The sequence below is a fragment of the Mus musculus genome, chromosome 14 (assembly GCF_000001635.26).
Source record: "Mus musculus strain C57BL/6J chromosome 14, GRCm38.p6 C57BL/6J".
Classification (NCBI taxonomy): domain Eukaryota; kingdom Metazoa; phylum Chordata; class Mammalia; order Rodentia; family Muridae; genus Mus; species Mus musculus.
In genome coordinates this window covers 53,457,786-53,472,050 of record NC_000080.6, presented here as the reverse complement: position 1 = coordinate 53,472,050, position 14,265 = coordinate 53,457,786, and the positions used below count along the sequence as shown (strand labels likewise).

At 40.4% G+C, this 14,265-nt stretch overlaps 1 pseudogene, 2 gene segments (V, D, J or C) and 1 further gene; all 4 read right to left on the bottom strand.

Annotated features, from left to right (window-relative positions):
* The window catches only part of Tcra (T cell receptor alpha chain), a 1,796,232-nt gene that overhangs the window by 752,148 nt on the left and 1,029,819 nt on the right, over positions 1–14,265 (bottom strand).
* On the bottom strand, positions 1,820–2,295 carry Trav8-1 (T cell receptor alpha variable 8-1). The segment is given in 2 exon segments: positions 1,820–2,103; positions 2,273–2,295. Coding segments are annotated over 2 exon segments (307 nt in total).
* Positions 5,226–5,990, bottom strand: Gm18711 (predicted gene, 18711; annotated as a pseudogene).
* Positions 10,313–10,842, bottom strand: Trav7-4 (T cell receptor alpha variable 7-4). The segment is given in 2 exon segments: positions 10,313–10,604; positions 10,794–10,842. Coding segments are annotated over 2 exon segments (341 nt in total).

Below are 14,265 nucleotides of genomic sequence, written 5' to 3'. Positions count from 1 at the left end.
ATTCCTTCTTTGTGTGCTCTAGACTTTATGCTAAAAATGTTTAGCCCTGGTATTTTGTCTTCGGCTAGACTCAGTCTACTTGCAAGGCTTTCCTTTGAGTTTTCAGTTGGGCTATTGGATTTTTCAACTTCAAATTCATTTCAGCCTGAGTTCCCCTCAACCTTTCTTTCTCTTCATTAGTTCCATTTTTGATTCCTGGGCTGTCTTCCTCATTTCCACCATCCTCATGCTTATATTTTCTGGGGCATCACTCAGGCATTTATTCTCTGAAGTTATTTTTTCTGAATTTAATTGATCTGGGATTGTTTTGTGCATGTGTCTTTTTTTAAATGCCTGGGATTCTTTGATGAAGTTTATAATTGTTCTTTTAAATTCTTTATCCTGGATTTATTGAAGTAATTCTCATTAGCTAATGTTTCTGTAGTATTGGTAGATCTTTTTAGTGGAGATGATGGCTTGATCTTTTATAATGTTGGTAGTTTTGCAATTATAACTGGACATGTGGTCTTTTGCTAGTTTTGTCTCTAATATGGACAGAGCAGGTTGTGACAGAAGAGAGGATGTATGAGCAAGTTGGTCCTAGAAGTTGAAAATGTCGTAAGTGGAATGAACTCAAGTAGACAGAAGAGACTGGTCTATGTACAGGATGTACATCATGTTTTGAAATATGAAGAATGGGCATTCTCTGAAAAACATCCTCTAGCATTACCAAACTGAAGGACATGTCTTACCATGGCCATTGTTTGAGTTGGTGTTAATGAAGGCAGGATTGAATTGAGGAAATAAAGGTACTAACAATACAGAATTCTTTCCAATAATTTGAAAATAATACAGAAATGATTCTCAAAGCCATCTTGGTCTAAAAAGCACTGTTAAAAAATAGAATAATTTTCCTTATAATCGCGTTACTAGATTATTATGAACAATAAATAATAATGTTTCAGAAAAGTAAGCCTTCAAGTGCAGTTTTCTTGCACGACCCCCCAGCACTAGAATCCTGCTGCTCCCTATCCTAGCTGTATCTTTGTGATTCAGATACGGTAAGTTCTGTAGACCTATGTATGTGAACAGAGAATGAAACTGAGAAGAATCTGTCTTCTGGCTTAAACAGAGGTTTATTGTCCATGATACCACTTGGAAGGAGGCTCAGAATGCAGGGGAATGACTGGTTTACAGAGAACAGATGACAAGGACGCTTCTGTCCTTATTCTAAAGACCACAGCTTCGATGCAGATGTCTAAGAAGGCACAGTGATCTTCAAGCTTAGATGGAGCGCTGTATAGAGAGCATTCTTCCTTTGATATTGTGGATATAAGCCTTTCTGTTTTGTTTTATGTTTTGGTGTGTGTAGGGAGGGGGGAGAGGGAGAGAGAGAGAGAGAGAGAGAGGGAGAGAGAGAGAGAGAGAGAGAGAGAGAGGGAGAGAGAGAGAGAGAATATGTGTGGTTTTATTTTGTTGTTGTTTTGTTTTATATTTTTGTTGTTTTGTTTTGTTTTGCTTTGCTTTGCTTTGCTTTAGCAGCAGTAGGATATAAGCTGAAGAGGAATCTGGCCATTTCCCAAGGTCTTGCCTAAACCAATGTATTTCTGGGTAACTACAGTGGAGGTCAGTACCAACTCTTTCCTGGAATTTCAGGGTATCGGGACTCAATTTCCTGTGTCTTTTCCTTGCAACACTGGTTAGGAAAATAAGGTGAAAAAAATTTCAAATTTAGAAGAATTACATTAGGATGACACAGAAGCACCTCACCCACCCTTGAGGTCTAGGAAGCAGCTCTGAGTTTTGTGTCAGGGCTGCAGGTGCCCGCCACATACTGTGCATCAGTAGCACAGAAGTACACAGCGGTGTCTTCACACCGAGTAGCAGTGATGGACAAGGAGCTGCTCTGGCTGGAGGTGTCAAGGGTGGCTCTGAGTCTTCCATTGCGCTTCTCTCTCTCATTTGAACGTATTAAGATTAGCTGGGCAGGGCCTTTGCCTGACTTCTGTCTGTACCACTGTAGGGCAGTTATGGATGTCTTGTAACTACAATTCACCGTGACACTTTCACCCTCGTGGACGCTCAGGGCCCACGAATTCTCTTCTGCTAGTTGACTATTCACCCCTACATAAAAACACAGGCCAGAGAACAGAATCAGTAGTTAGATTTTCAAACTGTAAATTTCTAGAACATTAAAAAGGCTTTACCTCACATGTATGTGGGTTATGAAGTTTATATTGTCCCTGTTCCCTTCACTGTAAACCCAAACTCACTTGTCAGTTGCAGCCACAACAACAACCCCAGGAGGCTGTGCATTCTTCCCTATGAAGATCAGATCGCAAGAGATACAGCTCCAGGCCTGTTCAAGGTGGTTGGTTTCTGAGCATTTGAAGAATCTCAGAAGCAAGGTCAGACACCACCCTCTCCACCCCCTCTCCCCTTCTCTCCCCAACCATCTCTCCTCCCCCCTCCTCTCCTCCATCTCTCTGATTTCAAACCAAGGAAGGCTTGTAATTACCTTCTGAGTCTGAGTCAAGATCTGAGGAAGAGGAACCCTGACATCTGCTGGTGGCTCCATCTTCTTGCTAAGAAGGCATAGCCTGCAGTGGTGAGCAGTGTGCACCACTGGAACGCAATGCTGTTGTAGTCTCTTCCCTTACTGAACTCTTGTTAGATTTCTGAAGCAGTGGAGGGAGACAGAAGGCAGAAAAAGACACTAGGGGCTGATGTCTACAGACTGGACTGTTTATTCCAAAACAGTAAAGGACAGTCTCCCATAGAAAATTGTGGGTGTGGGGAAAGGCTGGCAGTGACTCCTTATAAGGGTGGAGTGAGGGAATTGTTTGCATCCATAAGGGCCTAGAAGAGTTCTGAGTCTTTCTTTCCCTGCCTTTCCAGGAATCAGCCAAGGGGTTCCAGGTCAGTTGTGGGTGCTAGAGAAACTGGCATTATGCAGCTGGAGGGTGATAGGGCAGCCCCCACTCTGAATGACTTTCTTCTTCTCTGTGATGACCAATGGTCAAGCAAGGCCATTTGTAAAAAAAAAAAAAAAAAAAAAATCCTGACCTGTGATTTAGGAGTTTATCAACTCTGGTTCCAGTTTAAAGTGAAACAGACGTGTGAGTCAGGTCAGAATTCATGAGAGATCTGGAGTGCAGTGTTTACAAAACGCCTTTAAGAAGTGTAGCTGAAGTTCTTGCAATTATCACAGTCTCTGCACACATGTGTGTGCTCTTCTTCTGGAAATGTCATGTCCAGTGCTGGAATGAGGTTGTCATTAAGTCAGGGTTGTTAGTGAGCAGCAGACATGGGATCCGGCCATACTGGCCTGAAAGGAAAACCAGTGAAGACCGGGTCTGCTTCAGAATCCCACATAAGGACAGAAGACTAGCATAGAAAACTACAGGATAAGGACAGAGGTGCCTAACTCTGCAGTCACTCCTCTGAGTGTCCACAGTCCCTCTGAGCCCCACACTGTGTGGAAGGTGCCTGTAAGGTTTCTCATACAGACACAAACACCAGTGCAGCTTCACCTTGCTGCAATTTCCACTGCTTCTACAAATGAAATCTTTCTCCTCCTCTTCCTCCTCCTCCTGCTCCTCCTTCTCCTCTTCCTTCTCCTCCTCCTTTCCCTCCTCCTCCTCTTCTTCCTCCTCCTCCTTTTTCTCTTCCTCCTTTTTCTTCTCATCTTCCTCCTCCTCCTCTTCATGCTCCTCCTCCTCTTCTTCCTCACTCAAAATCTGAAAGAACTCCATCTGAATACATGGCTAAGCCATGTGCCAGTGTCATTAGCATCAATTGCTACTACTGCCTTATGGAGCTAGAAAAGGATCTCGGAACAAAGGAAAGCTGCTAACACTTTAACCTTCTGTTTCCAGTTCCTCATGACTGTGAGAAAATAAGTATTTCTTGTATACTCCACTCTGCCAGTTATATGTTGTTATGCAGGAGTGGAGGGGAAGGGCAAACGGAGAAATCTGGTCAAGTTGTATGACGTTTCAGTTACATGAGATGACTAAGTCCAGAGAGCTCTTCCTAGTGTTCACCCTATAATTAACAATACTTTAGTTGCAGAATGTTTTTTAAAAATGTACATATAATGCTAAAAGTCATTACTGTAGTTAGGAAAATCTTATCTCTGAAAAACGTAAACCTAACTAACGCAAAGGACAAAAATGGTATAAAGAAGGAACAAAGTTCTCAAAAAGGCGCCAGAGTGAAAGGAAAGGCAGTGTATCACGAAGAAAGTGGAGCATTGCAGTAGCCAGGAAACTGGAGAGCATGAGTCTTTGATGCAACTGAGAGGAAAGGGCCAGGATGAATATTACATGTAACTCAGATGCACTGGACACTTTTTATTCAGTTCATGGAATACTTGTTTATTGAGTGACCACAACAGTATTCCCCAGACTGGTCTCATACTTCCGGGCTGGAGTAAGCCTCCTTATCTACTCCAGAAGTAACTGAGACATTACAATACTATTTATGGTATAATTTATTGCTCTAGACACTATGACAAGGATGGAAGGATTCCATATAAATAAGGGATTTAGGGGATTGTAAATATATTTTAGAATGGAATTATTTATTTCTTAATTTTTGCCAAATTGAATTATAAAATATCTTATGTGTAAATGCTTGAATTCTAAATGTGAAGCTGCCCATAATAATATTTTTTAAAACAGGATCATATCAGATAATACAATCACAAATAAAAATTTTGAGTGATCTAAGAAAACCACAGTTGTGAAAAAGAAAATACTTTTCTAAAATAAACAGAAAAATATTCTGAGGCGCTGCAATACCAGACTGAAGCTTAAGGTGTCTCCGACAGACACCTCCTGGGCAATCTGGAAACTGTGCTGCTGCCTTCAGAGGATATCTGCCAAGGGAGTCAGTTTCTGCACTTCCTATTACTGGTTTAGAAATGCAGACCCTTATGTTTTCTAAATTGCTTATTGACTATGCTGTGAATATTTCACAATTTAAAACATGCAGAATGATATACCTGCAGAATAAAAGACAGCTGAAATTAAGTTCTTTTTCAATAAAAAAGGATTTCAAATGATCTTTTTAATCGTGGGAAAGGTAATTAGTGTGATAGTTTTGTTTAATAGCTCAAACCTACCCTACACCTAACACCTACTGAACTTGGACTGTGCTCTGGGAAGGAACTCCAGCTCGCATGGTATGGGCAAGCATAACCCCCAGTGTGCCCTGCCCTCCAGTGTGGAATGTATCAATCACACCATGGACTCCGTCTCCAGCAGCCCCCGAAGGCCCCCTTTCCGAGACAGCTTCAGTACAGTGGGCTTCTCACTGCCCGCCCCACCCTCGCCTTCGCCAGGGGGCCCTGAGGACAACTCAGGGTAGATGACCAGGAATGTGACTGTCAGGAAACCCAGGAAAGAGTCCACAGAAGCCACTATAGGAATGATAACAATACTATTCACAGCGTCGACTACACCACCAAGGACAGATGCAACCAGGATCTGGGAGATGTAGACGTGACAGGAGAGGATAGAGCAGTCAATGCCAAATCCACGCTTGGAATTCACTGGACTGTGGTGGACATACTCCTTGATGTCAGGGTAGTGCCCTAGGAGGGCATAGGGGCAGTAGGAGATGCTCATGGAGACAACGCCCATGGTGCTGATGGTGACCATGGCCACGTAGACGTTGGGAAACATGGCCATCACAGCGGTGCCCACGGAGAAGCCCAGTGTCCCCAACATGTAGATGATCCTGTTGTTCAGGTCATAGTTGTCCAGGTACTTCTGTAGCAAGGCTGAGCATATAACACCAGTAGCAGTGTAGATGACCAGGCCCCAGCAGCCCATCTTCACGCCAGCATTGTAGGCATGCCACTTGGTGGAGTTGGAGGGGGCCTGCGGGTTCCCTTTGAAGATAACCTGGCCCTTGAAGTCAGTATAGAAGACAGCCTCTGTGATGACAGAGAACCAAGTGAGAAGGTGGCAGAGGCAAAGCCATGCTCTTGTTGCCTCGGTTGGTGTTTTTACATAAAGTACTTTAAAGTGCATGAGAATCGCTGCAAAATGAGCATTCTAAAGCAAATATATATACATATATATTTCAAGATGAAAGTAAGCAGTTTTTAAATAAATTACTTGAATTTTCTGTGTCTTCAAAAAAATTTTGAGTCATAACTTTATAATTGTCTGTATTTTCATAAATTTATATTAGTGTATAATATACATTAAGTTACATATGTATGTAAAATCTATGAAATGTTGTTGATGTTAAATGTCTCAGAGTAAACAGAAATACTCAACTTGGGAAAACCCTATGAAAATGAGTGGAATATTTGATACTTGAATTGTTGTGCTGGGTCTCTTATGCTACTAACTTGCATAATGTGCTCCAAATAGTTCATGTGTGATAATACATAAGAAATTATTTTAAATTTTTTGTTAAAAATTTTTTGACCTAATGTAGTCTCATTTGGAGAAAGTTATATGGGATGCCAAAGATATTGTGTACTTTGTGGCCATCCAGTAAAATATTATACAGGTATCCTTAGGCTATTTATTCTATGTGAAATTTATCTTTAAGATTTCATGACTGACTTTTTGTGTGGATGATTTACCCATTAATCATAATAAGAGTGAAGTCACCCACTATTATACACATTGTTACTCCTGGGCCAGTCTGATTATGTCTAATACACTTGGCTTTACAGAATTGAATGTACTGATAATTGGCACATATGTTTTTACAATTGCTCTATGTTCTTGCTGGACTGTTCCCTTTGTCCATGTGCCTTGTATTTTCTGATTGGTTGGGGCTTAAAATCTGATTTGTCAGATATGAATAGAGCTGACTCTGCTTGCTTTTGAGCTTCACCTTCTAAGAAAAATATTTTCCATCCTTTCACTTTCAGTATGTGTATACCTTTGCTAGTGAGGTGAGTATCTTACAGGTAACATCCTGCTGAGTATTTATTTCGTATGAGCAACAGTCTTTTAATTGATAAGTAAGACCATTTATACTTGGAGTTATTATAAAGTTATGTCATTTTTAAATCATTTCCCTTAATTTTATTCTTCACCCTTTGCTCATCTTAAAGCTTATTGGTTTACTGATGTATTCTCTCCAGGCATCTCAGGGCTATTGAGTCTTCCTCACCTATATTCAATGTTCCCTTAGAATCTCTGTGATGGAGTCCATCCATGCTCCAGAATTCTCTGAAAGGTCAGGCTGAATCAAGTCAACAGCTGTACCACTTCAAGCCCAGCCTTTTCAGTCCCAACCTGTTTTTCTCAAATATTCATGGGCAAAAGAATCCCAAGTTCAGATTTTGCTTCTCAGGAAATCAATCTAAGGCAATGTGTTATTTCTTTTAATACTGAAACAAATATTGAAATATTTATCATACTAAATCACATAGCAAATGACCCCAAATTAGTTTCTTTTCTGTTACTTTGATAAAATACTGAGTCCAAAAAGAAACTTATAGAAGATTGTATTTTGGCTTAGGTTCCAGAAGGATAACAGTCCATCTTAGTAGGAGGAACACATGACAGCAAGCAGTAGTCATGGTAGCTAGAGCACAAAGTTCAGCAATCGCATCTTTAACCACAAGCATAAATGTAGAGAGTGAACTTGAAGTGGGGTGATGCTATGACTCTCAAAGTCCAGCCCCAATGACTAACTTCCTTCAGCAAGGCCTCCTCTCTTGCATGTCCCTGAAATCTGTGCTACCAACTGGGAAGTAAGTGGTCAATATGTGAGAATATGAAAAACATTCTCACTCTAACCACCACAGACCTCTTAATAACATAATCAATATTCAAATCGGAACATTATCCTGGATTTTTGCCAAAATGGCATAAAGCCAGAAAACATAAAATAAGAAGCTGAACAAATTTTTAAGTATTTTTATTCTACAGCAACTTTTTAATCCCCCTCAGTGCCATTTCATGTATGTCCATATTCCCCCTAAGCTCCTCTCCAGACTTCATGCCACTTTTTTCTATAGCCCACTATGTCCATAGTATGTTACCCATATCTCCATTATGAGGACATACACTGAAGCATGGAAAACTTAACAGTGACCATACTGTGAATTAGAGATGATTATCCCATGAATTTGAAGGAATAAATGGCTCAGTGGTTAAGATACTAGCAGCTCTTTCTGAGGACCTGTGGTAGATTTCCAGCACCCACATGGCAGCTCACAGCTATCTGTAACCTTGGTTCCAGGTGACCTGATACCCACCCACATATATACATACATGCAGGTAAAGCACCAATGTACATAAAATTTATTTTAAAGAGAGAGAGAGAGAGAGAGAGAGAGAGAGAATGATTATCTATTTCTTTGTATCAATCTCCCATAGTAAAATATGATGTCTTGTAGCTATATGCTTTGGAGTGTTTCAAATTGTTCTTCCATGGTTTGGAAATATATATAGAAAATCCTGATTATGTTATTCATTTAATAATTATTATCCATTTAGTAAGTGTGTCTATGAACAAACACAAACAAAATATCCAATCCTTCCTCTACAGGTTTTTTTGAAACCAATGTACTACATAAACAGTGTCTTGAGTTACTAAAAAGAAAGTAGTACATGACTAACTCTAAAGGAGATCTGTTACCATATGATAACATTTCCGTGTATTGATGCATGATTAAAAACCAGAACTAGTGAATTGACTTCTGGTAAAGCCACAGTGAGCACTAGGATGAATATGCTAAGTGAGGGGACCTTTCAGCACTTCAATTAAAAAAAGCAATAAATGGAGATACTTATGGTGGCAGAAGCCTGTAATCCCAGAAAACAGGCTGGTAAAACAGGGGAAACCAAGAGTTTTAAGCCAGCATAGGCTCTACAACAAAATCCTGTTTCAAAAATAAATTAATTAATGAAAATAAATACAGAAAGACACTGTATGAGACAGTTAAGTGAGCAAAGAGACAAACTACAAATGAGAGAAAATTTTTGCCAGCTACTTATCTGGCAGAGGATGAAACAACACATATACACAAATACACATACACACACACTGCTTATTATTGTTAAACAATGAAAACAATTTAAGAATGGGCTTTGGAATAGATCATAGCACTGAGCATTCTTAGGCTTCACGGAAATGGAAATTAAACTAATATGAGATTTTTGTCGCATCCCACTCAGATTAGCTATTATCACGAAATCAAATGATGACAAGTGCTGGTGAGGATGTTGGGAAATAAGAAGCCTTCGTTCACCATTGCTGGAAGCATAAACTGATGTAACAGTTATGGTAATCAGTGGAAAATGGTCTCACAAGCCTAAAAGATGAAGTGTCATGTGGTCCAGCTATGTAATTCCTAGGTACTGATCAGAAGGCCTCTATATCCTACTACAGAGGTATTTTTTGCTCAGCCTTGGTTATTGTTGCTCTATTCAAAATTGCTAGGGAGTGAACATAGCCTAGATGTTCATCAACAAAAGAATGGATAAGGAGAGTTTGGTGGGGATCTCTCTCAACAGAAAGACGACAGACAGCAGACAGGCAGATGGATGGATGAATATTATTCAAAAGTAAAGAAAATAAAAGTATAGAATTTGCCTGAAAATGGACACAATTGGAAAATACTGTGATAAGTGAATTATCTTGACTCTGAGAGAATAGCACATGCAAATATTAGCTTCTAAGTTTTTATATGTACTCATGTGATTATGAGTGTGTGTGTGTGTGTGTGTGTGTGAGTGTGTGTGTGTGTGTGTGTGTGTGTGTGTGTGTGTGTGTGTACACCAGAACATTAGAAACCTCCCAATGAGAGGGAAAAGGAAGAAATCAGGAAGATGAACGAGAAGGGAACAGAACACATTATACAGAAGTGGAGGAGGAGATACTGGGCACAAGAAGCCTTGGGTGGGTATGAGAAATAGGGAGGTAATGGATAGGAGAAGCTTCAGGACCGGTTGACCAAAAGTAAAAATGCCTGGAACTGACGTAGAGAACCTGCTACATTATAAGCTACTTTTTAAAAAAAATTAGTAAACTATTTGTATTAATTATTTTTAAATCCATGAAGGCTGAGTGTTGTAGAGTTGATGATTGTCTTTATGGCATGTGGTGAGTTTTGTGGCCCTGTGCTCATCTTACTCCTCAGTAGTTTGCCTTTCCCCTGAGAATGACTTATTATTAAGATGTTCAAGTATTTTAACAATCAAGTCTTTTTTAGCACTCCTGCATATAAATCACATTGCACACAGAATAGAAACAGAATTGCTTCACTGTATAGACTGTGCTCTCTGTCAGGCCTTAATGGGGCACAGTAGGTTTGGGTGCAGCCTGCAGGTGCCTGGAGAGCACTGTGTGCTCACTAGCTGCACAGAAGTAGAGAGCGGAGTCACTGGGCTGGGAGTCTCTGATGTGCAGGGAAACATGCAGGCTGGCCTTATTGAGGTGAGCTGTGAATCTGCCTTCTTTCTTGTCACCATCAGAGAAGATTGACATCAGTGCCTTGGGGCCTTCTCCAGAATGCTGTCTGTACCACCAGAAGTACTGAAAATTACGATCACTTGAAGTGCAGTTGAGAGAGGCCATGCCTCCCTCTGGGACACTGAGGGATTCTGGGCTCTGCTGCACCTTCTGCTGGCTCCTCACGCCTGTACAGAAAAACAAAGGTCAGACAATCAAGACTGGATGCGTATGGATGCTAACATTCCAGAATGGCATTTCCATGGGTCTCCCGCCCCTAACTAGAGATTAAGAACATCTGTGTTTGTACCATTAGCCTGGAGCAGACAATAACTTTACATATCACACCTGGATCCCAAAGGAATTCCCAAACTTACAGTTTAACTGGAGCCACAGGACCACTAGTGAAACACTCAAGGATTTCATTCTCTCCTCTTCCCTCTTCGCTGTGGATTTAGATTCTCAATCCTAAACTCATATAGTTGTGTTCATAAGTTTTCACATCTCCTATAGGAAACATAAAAAGCAGCTTTGCTAGCAATCACAACAGTGACTCTTCACCATCTAAACAGCACCAAGCCTTTCCTCCAGCCCTCTGTCTACTCCTCCCTCCTCTTCCTGCCCAGCCCTCTTTCACCCTTTCCTCCTACTTGAGAAGCTTACTCAAGATCCCTATAAAACACTGCCACCTTGTGGGCTCATGATAGTAATCAAAAGAAAGAGTCAAACTGCAAATTCTTCTAATGTAACTACTAACACAATGAAAATCCCTAACCAGTTCAGCTGGAGTATTAAAGAGATATTTGCCCTAAGTCAGGGTTGGGAATGAGGTGAGTTCAGTAGATATTGTCTCTGTTCTCAGTAATAATAAGTATTGCATATAGGCAGCCACCTACTCTGAAAAATCACTATGAAGCATCAGCCATGGAAATTTAAGTGAAGATCTTACCTACAGCACAATTCTAGCCCTTGTCCCTTCCATTCAAGTCCATCTTCAAGGCTTATAGATGGCTGGGCAGACTGCTTATCTGGACCAGAGCCTAGAAAGGCCTGGGATTCTTCATTCCATTTGGAACCAAGAGCACACTTGTGTTTAAACAACTTTACTTGGGTTGGAGCAGGATAGATGCTGAGCACCTAAACTCTAAATAAGACCTAGGCAACTTGTTCATTTGTCTAATTTTTTATTCTCTTTTCTTGAATGAAGAATTGTTGAGTAAAGATTGATCTTTGAAAGTTCTAGATCTGGTGCCTCTCGCCCTCCCTCTTTCTGACTCCCTCTCCCTCCCCTTTTTCCTTCTCTCTCTTCTTCCCTAACCCTTTCACTTTATCTCACTATCCATTTCCAACATAGTCATCAAGCCATATGTACCAAGGGAATATCTACGCCAGAGCTGAAGTGGGTCCACAAAGAAACAAGTCAACAAACAACTGACGCGCAGGAGTCTGTGAAACATCCATATCCAGGACAGTAAAGATTGTGGAGGCAAGCGAGCAATTTGGATCAATACAACAAGTAGCATCTATTGGTTCATCACTTTGGAAAGCTGGCATTGAGTTGATTATTTTTTTAAGCATATGTAACTACAAGGCAATTTGATGAAAGATTTACTGGTGGTAATAAACTCAATCCTGCATACAAAATAAAACATATATAACTCTCACTGAGGCACAAAGTAAGGTAAATAAAGATTGAATACGACAACATTGAAACTCTTGGTAAAGTACCTGGTATACCTTCTATAATGATGTAGTCAGTAGAATGACTGAGAAAAATAGCTTATAATAAAGGTGTGGACTTAGGAAAGGGATTGGTGTGGTCTCTGACTACACAGATAGTACAAAGGTCACCAGGAAATTAATCACTTCTGTTCCCAGACCTCTAGACAAGTAACAGATTTTTACATTCCTTCTTTTGAATGAACAAACTGGTGTACTTCACATTCCAGGTTCCCCTGGTTATATCTGTGGGCACAAGGACCTCTATGCCTCCTAAACTGTCCTATGTTAGGCTTTGAGATCTTGCAGAAGCTGGAGACTGAAGAGTTGAGCATCCACAAAGTACGGTTTGATCAGACCCTTCCTTCAACATCAACAAGTACAAAGGGAACAGACTGAGGGAAAGCTGCTCATACTCAGACTGTTTTATGCAACAGTACATTATCCATGACAATAATAACACTATTCATTTCTCAGTAAATATGAAACCTAAAGAAGTAGATAATCATAGTGGCACATGCTTAAAATCCCAGAGGGGACTCTGGTTTGGGAGGCTGAAGCAAGAGGATGTGAGTTTAAGTCCTGTCTGTGACATACAGGGGAGACATGTCTCAATAAATCTGTAAGAATGAGATGAAAACAACAAGCACTATGGCTTTGGGAAATGGCCAAAAGAAGTATGAAAGTAAATGAAGCAGTCTTTGTGAGATACACACCTCCATGTAAAAGACTCATAATAAAATGTATATAATTAGAAAAGCAGTTTTCCTGGAAGAGCTGTAGAATGGCCAGTTAGAGACACACAGCACTTTCCTGCATCACTGTGAACCTGAAGCAAAGCATCAAGTGTGTGGCTGCCAGGGGAGGGGAGGAATATCCAAAGAAAGGGAGTTGTAAAGTAAACAGCAGAGCTAGATGAAACCTCCAATTGCTAAACTGGAAAGTTCTAAAAGAAACTAACATTGGGTGCTGAAAACAAGATAGGGGAGAGGAGATGCCCCTTGGTTGGGCTTTAAGCAACAGAGAAAATAAAAGTCTGGATAAGATTCAGAGACGTACAATCTGACACTCTGCAAAGACATAATTTAAGATAAAAGATCTTTGATCCTCACACAAGTAGAAACTGGAGAATGGGGCCTCTCCATTTACTAGCTTGTTCATTGGGGCCATGGTGGGGAAACTTCTTTAGAAAACTCTTATTCTTGATGTCCAAACTCAACAATCAGTTCAATCATTATACAGCAGCACAGCCTACCAAGTATGCCTGACAATTCCTGCACCCTTCCCTACCTGGGGACCTACCCCTTATCCACAACCAGGGACCTATCATAGACTGCTGAGTCCTACTTGTGTCTTGCCCAACCTCTGAGTTTGTCAAAGTGACACTTGTCCTGTGTACCATCTCAGCCTAAGCTATCATCACAATATAAACAACCAATTAAAGAAGTTTACATGCCCAAGTTTAATCACAAAAAACACAAACAATATGAAAGGTCAAGATAGTATGTTCCACATCCCACAAACCCAGAATTACCTCAATGAACCTCATACCATAGAACTAAAAAGGGTTCTTTACATAGAAAGAACCATCACAAAATTCACTAAACAATCCAAGGAGTTTAAAGATAAAACAAGGTCACAGCTCCATGAAGAAACGTTCAAAGTCCTTAGTCATCAGGAAAATGCAAATCTAAACGACCCTGAGATTCTACCTTACACCAATCACAATGGCTAAGTTAAAAAATTCAGGTGACAGCACATGTTGGCATGGATGTGGAAAGAGAGGAACACTCCTCCATTTCTAGGGGAATTGTAAACTGGTAAACTGTAAGCCACTCTGAAAACCAATCTGGAAGTTCCTCAGAAAATTGAAAATAATTCTACCCGAAGATCCAGTTATACCACTCTTTGTCTTATATCCAAAAGATGCCTCACCATACCACAGAGGCAGGTGCTCCACTATGTTCATAGCAGCCTTATCTGTGAATAACCAGAAGCTGGAAACAACCCAGATGTCCTACAATGGAAGAGTAGATACAGAAAATGTGGTTCATTTATACAATAGAATACTATTCAGCTATTAAGAATGAGGGCATCATGAGTTTTGCAGGCAAATAGATGGAACTAGAA